Source organism: Xiphophorus couchianus, chromosome 10 (genome assembly GCF_001444195.1).
Source record: "Xiphophorus couchianus chromosome 10, X_couchianus-1.0, whole genome shotgun sequence".
NCBI classification, from domain to species: domain Eukaryota; kingdom Metazoa; phylum Chordata; class Actinopteri; order Cyprinodontiformes; family Poeciliidae; genus Xiphophorus; species Xiphophorus couchianus.
In genome coordinates, this window is record NC_040237.1 from 12016922 (window position 1) to 12027647 (window position 10726).

At 38.6% G+C, this 10726-nt stretch overlaps 2 protein-coding genes across 2 annotated transcripts; both read right to left on the bottom strand.

Moving 5' to 3' along the window:
- Positions 1-20: 20 nt before the first annotated feature.
- LOC114152188 (gastrula zinc finger protein XlCGF57.1-like) lies at positions 21-3092 on the bottom strand. The gene is made up of 3 exons (XM_028029986.1): positions 2955-3092; positions 2776-2875; positions 21-1919 (listed from the first exon to the last, which is right to left on the bottom strand). The coding sequence occupies exons 2-3, from the start codon at positions 2837-2839 to the stop codon at positions 349-351; spliced, it is 1635 nt and encodes a 544-aa protein (XP_027885787.1). The 5' UTR covers positions 2840-2875; positions 2955-3092; the 3' UTR covers positions 21-348.
- A 1254-nt stretch (positions 3093-4346) lies between these two features.
- Positions 4347-10288, bottom strand: LOC114152189 (gastrula zinc finger protein XlCGF46.1-like). Its single transcript, XM_028029987.1, has 2 exons — positions 7557-10288; positions 4347-6253 (listed from the first exon to the last, which is right to left on the bottom strand). Exons 1-2 carry the CDS (start codon positions 7630-7632, stop codon positions 4725-4727), a joined length of 1605 nt encoding a protein of 534 aa, XP_027885788.1. The 5' UTR covers positions 7633-10288; the 3' UTR covers positions 4347-4724.
- Between the last annotated feature and the right edge of the window lie 438 nt (positions 10289-10726).

A 10726-nucleotide genomic window follows, 5' to 3' on the forward strand; every position in this document is an offset into this window, starting at 1 on the left:
AAGACAAAATACGTTTGACATAAAATAAATGTTAAAAATTGGGGAGTTTATTTAATTCTAATACACATTTTTGTCACATTTTGTCCTTCTGACACTTTATAGAAACAATAAATTGATCACTTTCTGCATTTATTAAAAAATAGCAAGAATACACAAAACACCAAATTAAACTTAAAGTCTACTACTGTCTGTTTTGGGCAGAAATATGGACCCCTGCCGTGAGCCTCTGAAATAATTTTGTTCATCCTCCAGCCTTCCACTCGTGCAAACTTCTTCAGACAAAGGTCACAGATAAATGTTTTCTCTCCCGTGTGAATAACCTTGGAATTTTTTTGGATACCGCCTTCTTCACCATTCTTTACAAGCAAAGTTCCCCTTTCCAGTCACCACTTTCTCCTCTTTCGCATGAACCCGCATATGTCTTAGAAGATAATAGTTCCGGGCAAACTTTTTATCACATTTATCACATGACAGAAGATTCTCCCCAGTGTGGAATCTAACATGCCGCAGCATACTTCTTTTGTGAGTAAATTTGGCGCCACAATAAGCACAGCTAAATGGTTTCTCTCCTGTATGAATCACCACGTGGCTTTTTACATGTGCCTCCTGGAGAAACCTCTTCCCACATTCCTCACAAGAAAAGTTCCCCCTTCCAGTCACCGGTTTTTCCTGTTTCAGATGAACTCGCATATGTCGTAGAAGGTAATACTTCCCGACAAACTTTTTATCACATTTATCACATGACAATAGATCCTTCCCAGTGTGGAGTCTAACATGCTGGAGAAGGCTTCTTTTGTGAGAAAAACTAGCGCCACAATAACCACAGCCGAACGATTTTACGTCTAAGTGGGTTGTCATGTGGCCTTTTAGATCACTCTTAAGTCTGAAGCATCTGCCACAGTCGCTGCACGCAAATGGTTTTACTCCTTTATGGATGGTCATGTGGGTCTTCAGACCTCCATTTGAGACTAACTTTTTATCACACAATTCACACTGAAATGGTTTCCCTCCTGTGTGGCACGTCATGTGATTTTTAAGGGTATACTTATGGCAAAATTTTTTGCCACATTTATCACAGGCAAAGGGTTTTTCTCCAGTGTGCAGTCTCCGGTGAGATTTAGAATTATCCCGGGAGTGAAAGATTTTACCACAATCTTTGCAAACAACTGATTTTGCACCACAATGGGTTCTGATATGACATTTAAGAGCAGCTAGTTTTTTAAAGGTTTTACCACAATTGTCACATGAAAAGGATTTCCTTCCTGGTTTGAGTCTTGTCTGTGAATCCCCATTCCGCTTCCTTTTAGAATGTTTCTTCTCAACCGAACAGGTGGAAGACTTTTCTCCTGAATGACCTGCCATATGTTTCTGGAACATCTGCTCCCTCACAAACTCTTTACCACAGTCAGGGCAGCTGAAGGCCTTCTTGGCAGCTTTACATCCCACTTTGCTGTTTACACCAGACTGACATGTTCTGGGTTCCCTCCAATCTTCATCACTGTCTTCATTTTCAGATCCAGAACCTGATACATTGTCATCTTCACCCTCATCACTGACTTCAGTCTCAGAAGAAGCTGAATACTTTTCTTCAATGTTTGGCTGTAAATTAGTATTTGGATCCGGTTCTCTGTCGGGTTCTGTTCCTCCACTGATCTCTCCATCAGATTCTGTTTTCATCTGTTCAGCTGAGCTGCTAGTTGGAGTTTCTGTCTGTCTGCTGTCTTCACTTTTGATGTGATGAACTTCTGGCAACTGAGGTTCCTCTTCTTCTTTCTTCACAGTAACCTGCTCTACCTCCTGACTGATCCACTGTTCCTCTTCCTCATTCTTCACTTGAGAACATGTGAGGTTCTGCTGGTCCAAACTGGAAATGCTGAGATCAGGAACCTCTTCTTTAACCACCCACAGTTGCTGATTTCCTGCAGGAAACATGTGAAATAAATGCATTCTGTATTATACATGCATGAAGGATATAATGAAAACAGCACTGTCAGAGATGCAATAAATGTGTGAACGATCTAATGATCTGACTGTTGATAGCAGCAATCCACACTGCTAGCAGAAACAGAGGGCTCCAAAACCAGCCCCACAGAGGCTTGGATTGGCCCTATATATTGTCACAACCTATTGACAGTTTCAACAAATATGTAAAAGAATATATATGTAAAGTCCATACTGCAGTTTTATATGTCAGTTTTTACTGACATATACTATATGTATATATACTATGCAGTCTAATGGAATAACAAGCTTACACTGTGATCTTTTCAGGAGGCCTAATTCTTTGCGTCCAGTGAGCTTCCATCATTTTATGGTAGCAATTAAAACTCCTAAATAAGCACAAGTGGGAAAACAGTGCATGGTGGCTGGCTGATATCTGTCAACCTATTAGTGAGCATGGCACATTAAGTTTAAAAAAACATGGATTTTCTCTGCGAATTAAAAAACACAAAACTGTGTAAGAAAAAAAAATCCGCACAGGATCAGCTTCTTTTTTATTTGACCAGGAGCAGTAGATTAAAATTAAAGTAAGCCTTGACGTGACTACACAGACAAATCGATCAGAGGTGGAGCGAAGACTGCTCGATACCTGCCTCTCTGGCTGCAGTGCGCGCACCTCACACAGGGCAACGAGACCTGTTCTGCCCCAGTTGACATCTATGCGTTTATGTCTACAGTAGGAACTCAGCTGTCTACAGCTCTTTCCCTTTTTCTTCATTTTTCCACAGGTTCTCATGATAACTATTTCAAAAATGATCAGATTAAGTGTTTTACCTTTACTTTCTTCCTTCGCAGAATCAACAAAGCTGGATTGTTCTCCAAATCTGCAGCTTTCCATCGTAACCGTGGTCCTCTTGCGCCCCTAATGTTCTGGCTTTAAAGGAAAATAAGGTTACACTGTAAATCGAAAAGCTCACACATACGAAATCCGGCAGATTCAAATTGTTATGGACCTCGGATGGATTTTGGTCAGGCATCTGTACAGCCACACACGCAGCCATCTGTCTCACTGCTGCCATCTGCTGGAGCCAGTTGGCTCCTACAACATTCAAATGTTCAAAAAAGAAATAAATCAAACTGAAAATGGAGGGATACATGTTAATAGGTATCGAATAAAAATAATATATGTTGAAGTTAAATATATTAATCAGTTATTTCATAAATAACTTTCCACACAAAATGAAATATATCACCCCTTTATTTTTGTATTTGTGATAATTACTTCTTACAGATCAGGAAAACCTCAAATTCAGTGTCAGTCGTAAATGGAAATATATTGTACACTCAAGAAATAAGAAGGTTACAGAGAATTGTGTTGGACCTCTTTAACCAAACAGTAACCAGCACCCGATGCCGTCATTGTTTTCTGGAGGATAATAATGATGTGCTCTGGAAAAACTAAGACAAGTCTTAATGTTCTTTTTTGTTCAGCAGTGGCTTTCAATTTGGTATGGTAATTTCTGCCTGCGACAGACTGGCGACCTGTTCAGGGTGACCCCGCCTCTCGCCCGGAACGTTAGCTGGAGATGGACACCAGCAGCCTTCCCAACCCCACTAGGGACAAGTGTTAGAAAATGGATGGATGGATGGTAATTTCTGCCAGTCTCTTTCTGTTGCTGGAGGCATGACCTGTGACTTTAACTGAGTCAAGTGAAGCCTGCAGGTCTTTAGATGTTATTATGGGGTCTTTTGTGACCTCTTGGATGAGTTGTTGTTGCACTCGGGGTAATTTTCGTCAGTCGTCCTGGGAAGGTTCCCCACTGTCCCATGTTTTCACAATTTGTGGATAAAAGCAATCCCTGTGGTTTGATCGAGGTCCCAAAGCTTTAGAATTAGAAAACACTGAAGTGTGACATAAAAGCAAATCAGGAAGGGGGCAGTCAAAACCAAAATATTAACATTAATCCTAATTAAAAGGAAACAAAATCAGGGTTTCCCCCAGAAAACTTGCTAAGCCTGGTGGTCGGGTCAGTCCACCGGTGGTCCATCATGTTTTTGTATTAAAAGATGTTAAGTAGACAGGAAATGTAAAAGTATTTCTGGGTAATTATATGTTACTGGAAAACATTGCCAGTGAAACGCTGTTCAAACCCACAACTAGTCTTAAAAACAACAAATCAAAAATACAATTAAAATGAATGTCAATTATTTGCACTTCTGTTTAATCCAAATTAAGTCAGCAGCTCCATAAGGTTCCCCAGCGCTTCAGGGGCCCCATACATGCTAATATCTTAACACAGACCAGAGATATATAAATGCAACATTTGTTAATGGTTTCAGTATATATAAATTAAAAGATTTTAAATTGTTTAACACTTATATGTAAGATTTTAAGGAGTTGGCAAGTTTACTTTGTAAAAGTTCAAAGAACAATATTCATAGTTAAATTGTTTTGTTACCATAGCAACAATCTAATGCTGTGAACTTAATCTTTGAGTTTGTGCTCTGTTTGTTCACAAATCCAAATTAGTAAACTGCGATGATAACTTGATGCTTTTTAGGTTGGCCAATTAAACTACTCCCCCTCTCCCAGATTTCAGTAAATCAACACAGAAGCTGTTAGAGGTGCTCCTATTTTTAGCAGCAAGAGGGCCGCTATACCCCCCCCAGTGGAGCTAGTAAAGCATGGCGGGCCGCCAGGCCTATAGTACACTGGGGGAAACCTGAAAATGTAAGCTGCGGTGGCATTGTAGTAGAAAATCTTCCCAAATGAACTGAAATCTCTATTCACTGTGTTTTCTCCGTTTGTGATTCTTCAGATTCTCAGCTCTAGTAAACGTCTTCAAACAAATATTGCATCTAAATCGATCCTTTCCCATGTGAATAACCATATGTCTTTCAACATGACGCTTCTGGACAAACATTCTTCCACATTCTTCACAAGCAAAGCAACCTTTTCCAGACCACACATTCTCCACTTTTGCATGAAATTGCATATGTTTCAGAAGGTCAGACTTTCGAGCAAACTTTTTATCACATTTATCACATGGCAGCAGATTCTCCCCAGTGTGGTGTCTAACATGCAGGCGCAGACTTGCTTTGCGAGTAAATCTGCCACCACAATACCCACAAATGAATGGTTTTAGATCCAAGTGGGTTACTATGTGGCTTTTTAGTTCACCTGCAACTCTGTAGCATTTGCCGCAGTCGCTGCATGCAAATGGTTTTTCTCCCTTATGGATGGTCATGTGAATTTTAAGGGATGTCTTCCGGCTAAACCTTTTATCACACTGATCACAGGCAAATGGTTTTTCTTCACTGTGGCATACCATGTGACTTTGAAGAGCAAACTTCTGTCTAAATGTTTTGCCACATTTATCACAGGCAAATGGTTTTTCTTCACTGTGGCATACCATGTGACTTTTAAGGATATGCTTATGGCTAAACCTTTTGCCACATTTATCACAGGCAAAAGGTTTTTCTCCAGTGTGGAGTCTCCAGTGATTTTTTAATTCATCCTGAGAGCAAAAGCTTTTACCACAGTCTTTACAAACAACTAATTTTTTACCATGATGGATTCTCATGTGAGATTTAACAGCAGCTTGCCTCTGAAATATTTTACCACAATCGTCACAAGAAAAGGATTTCCTTCCTGGTTCGAGTCTCGTCTGTGAATCCCCATTCCGCTTCCCTCTAGAGTGATTCTTCTCAACCGAACAGCTGGAGGACTTTTCTCCTGAATGACCTGCCATATGTTTCTGGAACATCTGCTTCCTCACAAACTGTTTACCACAGTCAGGGCAGCTGAAGGCCTTCTTGGCAGCTTTACATCCCACTTTGCTCTTGACACCAGACTGACATGTTCTGGTTTCCCTCCAATCTTCATCACTGTCTTCATTTTCAGATCCAGAACCTGATATATTTTTACCTTCACTCTCTTCACTGACTTCAGTCTCAGAAGAGGCTGACTGCCTGTCTTCAATATTTGGCTGTAAATTAGTATTTGGATCCGGCTCTCTGTCGGGTTCTGTTCCTCCACCGATCTCTCCATCAGATTCTGTTTTCATCTGTTCAGCTGAGCTGCTGGTTGAAGCTTCTGTCTCTCTGCTGTCTTCACTTTTGAAGAGACAATCTGCCAATTGAGGTTTCTCTTCGTCTTCATTCTTCACAGTAAGCTGCTCTTCCTCCTGACTGATCCACTGTTCCTCTTCTTCTTTCTTCACCTGGGAACATGTAAAGTTCTGCTGGTCCAAACTGGAATCGCTCACATCAGGAACCTCTTCTTTAACCACCACCAGCATCTGCTGCTCTTCTGTAGGAAACACATGAACTGTCACAATAACAAATTTTTGTTATTAATTTGTCCCAGAGGTTATTGTGATAAATGATAATGTTGTTTGAGATCCTTTTCAGGTGACATAATGGTAATTGCATAATAACACAAGACCACATTAATAAACTTTAGATTCTCTTGAATATTTAACACTGGAACTGGATGACATGTAAAATACTCAAACAACAAATAAAATGGATTATGAAGTTTTAATTTATCATGTGATTATTTATTGCAACAGGCCTACATGGACATCTTGGCTAAATTTTACACCAAAGAGTGTCTATTGTGACTCTGCTTCCCAGATCCACATGATTTGTTGTTCATGAAGAGAGGAATAAACACAACTAAGAAGTTGGTAAAAAAAAAAAAAAATAATTAGCTCCCATGTTATGGAGAAGGAGCAGATTATTTGAGAGTGCTGAAATAGTTGGTTCTCTCTGGGTAACTTTGGCAAATAAGTAGCAAATGTTTACAAATTGTGAGTGATGGTTGTGTGTGATAGTATGATTGATCCACCTATGTCTGAAGATGATGGAGTAAACAAACGTTACAAGGTGTGAGCTTCAGGGTGAAATACTGTGTTCCTCTTCGATGTTTCTGCAAGCCTTTAATTTAATTCTTGTAGAAGAGAGAAACTATGTTCAAACATCTCAGAATAATAGAGTAATATTTAAGACATTTATCGCAAATGCTAGGACTTATTATTTTAGACCAATAAACGATATTAATAATGAAAAAAAAGGAAGTAGAAATATCTTTCATCCAGTAAACTGTTACAATAGAAAGGGATTTTCCAGCCTATAATCTTATGTTTTCAGGAAGTCTAATTTTTCTTGTCCTAATATCAGCCAGCTTCCATCCTCTTATATGGGCAATTAAAAATTCTAAACACACACAATGTGTTGGAAAACAGAGGTTGGTGACTGACTTTTATTTGTCAGGCTGAAGTGGTCACTCTGCAGGCAGGGCATGCGTTTCTCGGCGTAACACCACCCGCCTCTCTGGTTGCAGTGCGCGCTCCCGACACAGGGTCAGCAGATTATCACAGGGGAACAGAATTTCACACAAGACCTCTTTCTGTGGTTTTACCATCTCCTGTTCATTTTTAGGCAAGGTTTAAGACTTTTGGCGATGTCTGAGTGTTTGTATCTATAGTTTTAGCTCTCAATATACATCTTTGGCGCAGGATTACCCTAATAAACTTGTTCCTCTTTACCTCGTGCTTCGATCGATTCTAATGATCACAATCATTTCATGATCATCAAATGAAGTGATTTACCTTCACTCTCTTCCTTCACGGAGTCAACGATGCTGCGTTGTTCTCCAGATGAGCAACTTTCCATCGTAATCTTCATGCTAATGTTCTGGCTTTACTGGAGAACACACCGTGAGTCGAAAAGCTTACAATCCGGTAGATTCAAATTGTTCTTCATGTGGATGGCAAGAATACTTAAATTAGACCTTACCGCCACCTACTGGTGTGGAGTGTGGTTCTTCATGGTAAAATGTACACATAAAAACAAAAAGTTATATGTAATCAAATTCCAATAGTCGATGTTGGTTTCTTTAACAAGCAAATTATGAAAAAGACAAGTTCTTCTTTTGTATTACTATTACACTAAACGTTTTATTTTTTCAAACTGTGTCTTTATAAATCTTTATGACAGTCTAATATAACATGTTCTATGGTTTCTTCCATTCCACATATATTTCATTCCCTGTGTTATGCTTTTATATTTTAAAAATATAGTATTAAATCCTGTATATTCAAGTCTTAATCTTATTAACCTTTTATCCTTTGTATTTCTTCTCACAGTTCTCATTTCACCTATACTGCCTTTTGGATTTTATAAAATCTTTTTGTTTTCATCCCACCTTATTTCCAATTATTTTATTGGATTTTGTTTAATGACACGATTTCCCTCTGATTTACTTGTTTTTACTCTGAAGCTGCAGATGGTATTTTGACTTTCCTTCTTTGTGTCTTATCTGCACTTTCATTTCATTTTACTCAAATGTGCTTGTAAACACACACGTGCTCTAAATACATTAATGTTAGATCATTAGTATTTATCTCCTTTCAAAATCTATGATTAATCTATTACTAATAATCTTTCCATAAATTTGGATATACTTGATGTTAGAGCAATTAGTATGTAGTTTTCCGGTTTTGTGTTGTGATCCACATTATGGACCACAGAAGGATTTTGATCAGGCATCTTCACAGCCACACGCTGCCTTGTGTCTCACTGCTGCCATCTGATGGACATAATAGGATCCTACAACATTCTGATATTAAACGGGACTGGACTGAAAACGGAGATATACATATGTACAGCTAAATCTAAAAAATAAAATAAAAAAATACCTTGACAAAGTTGAATTTTTTTCCTGTCTTTTCAAAAAGTGAAACTTTTATTATCTAGATTCCTAGATTCAGTGAACTACACAATCAAGACTTCTGACTGAACAGATGTTCAGAAAAGCAAACACTGAAACCATCCATAAGAAGGGTAAACCACAAAAAGAGACTGCTAACGAAGCTGTGATTTCTCATGTGTATGACCTCAGTTCTTTTTTTCAATAAATGAGCCTAGAGGCCTAAGATGCTCTACTGTTACTATCAGTGAAAATATCAACTCCTCTGGTATCCACTATCATATCATGGCAGCCAGACGCTTTACTGACCATGGCCTCTATTTAGTACAAGAAATAGAGGTCTTGACACTTTTTTATATGTCAAAAGAAGTTTGACATAAAATAAATGTAAAAAATAAGGCAGTTCATTTACATTTTTTAAAATATTTTGTGCTTCATACACCTTACTGAAAGAATTAATTCATTATTTCTGTACTTGTTAAAAATAGTAGTAGTACATAATATAAATAAAGAAAATAAACTTAAAATCCACATCATGACTCACCTTCAGTGAGTTGCTGAAATAATTTTATCACAGGGCAGAGGCCATTTTCCCCATTATTTGCTAATACCAGACACTGCTCTACTTACGATGAAGCAAAGACATCATGTCAAACTCAAAATGTTCAAGCTAATCCTGATCAAAGGGAAGCAAAATAATTTGTACTGCTGTGGCATTTGTACAGAAAGTCTTTCCAAATGAATTCTCTGTATGAAATCTCTGTCTACCGTGAATCCTCAGTTTGTGATTCCTCAGATTTTCCGCCCTTGTAAACAACTTCAAACACAGATCGCAACTAAACGGTTTCTCTCCTGTGTGCATGAGCATGTGACTTTTTAAATACCGCTTCTGGACAAACCTTCTTCCACATTCCTCACAAGCAAAGTTTCCCTTCCCGGTCACCACTTTCTCCTCTTTCTGATGAATCTGCATATGTTTTAAAAGACAACTCTTAAGGACAAACTTTTTATCACATGACAACTGATTCTCCCCAATATGGATTTTAACATGCAGGAGCAAACTTTGTTTCCAAGTAAAACTAGAGCCGCAATCCCCACAGACAAACGGTTTTAGATTTGAGTGGGTTATCATGTGGCTTTTTAGAACATCCTTAAGTCTGAAACATCTGCCTCAGTCGCTGCATGCAAATGGTTTTTCTTCTTTTATTCGCTATACCGTATATTGAATAAAAAATAGAATATCTTGAAGTTAAATATATTAGTCATTTATTTCAGGAAGGAAACTCAAATATTACAGACATTCGCATATTACATAAAGATAAAAAACACCACACCTTCTTTTTTTGTATTTGTGATGATTATGGCATACAGCTCAGGAAAACCTCAAATTCAGTGTTAGTCGCCAATTAAAATATATTGTACAGTCACATAATAAGAAGGTTACAGAGAATTGTGTTGCACTTCTTTAACCAAATAGTAACCCGTATCAAATGCTCTGGGCGAGAGGCAGGGTTCAGGTTGCCTGGACAGGTCGCCAGTCTGTCACAGGGCAATACAGAGACAGACAGGACCAACAACCATGCACACACACACTCACACCTAGGGAGAATTTAGAGAGACCAATTAACCTGACAGTCATGCTTTTGGACTGTGGGAGGAAGCCGGAGTATCCGGAGAGAACCCACCATGCACAGGGATAACATGCAAACTCCGTGCAGAAAGACCCCGGGAGGGAATCCAACCCAGGACCTTCTTGCTGCAAGGCAACAGTGGTACAATATGTAACTTTTATAAGCTATATATACAGTCCAGATCAAAAGTTTGGACACACCTCCTAATTCAATAGGGTTTTCTTTGTTTTCATGACTATTTATAAGGCAGGAAATCCCACTTATTAACCTGACAGGGCACACCTATGAAGTGAAAACCATTTCAGGTGACTACCTCTTGAAGCTCATCAAGAAAATGCAGAGTGTGTGCAAAGCAGTAATCACAGCAAAAGGTTGCTACTTTGAAGAAACTAGAATATAAGGGGTATTTTCAGTTGTTTTACACTTTTTTGTTTAGTGC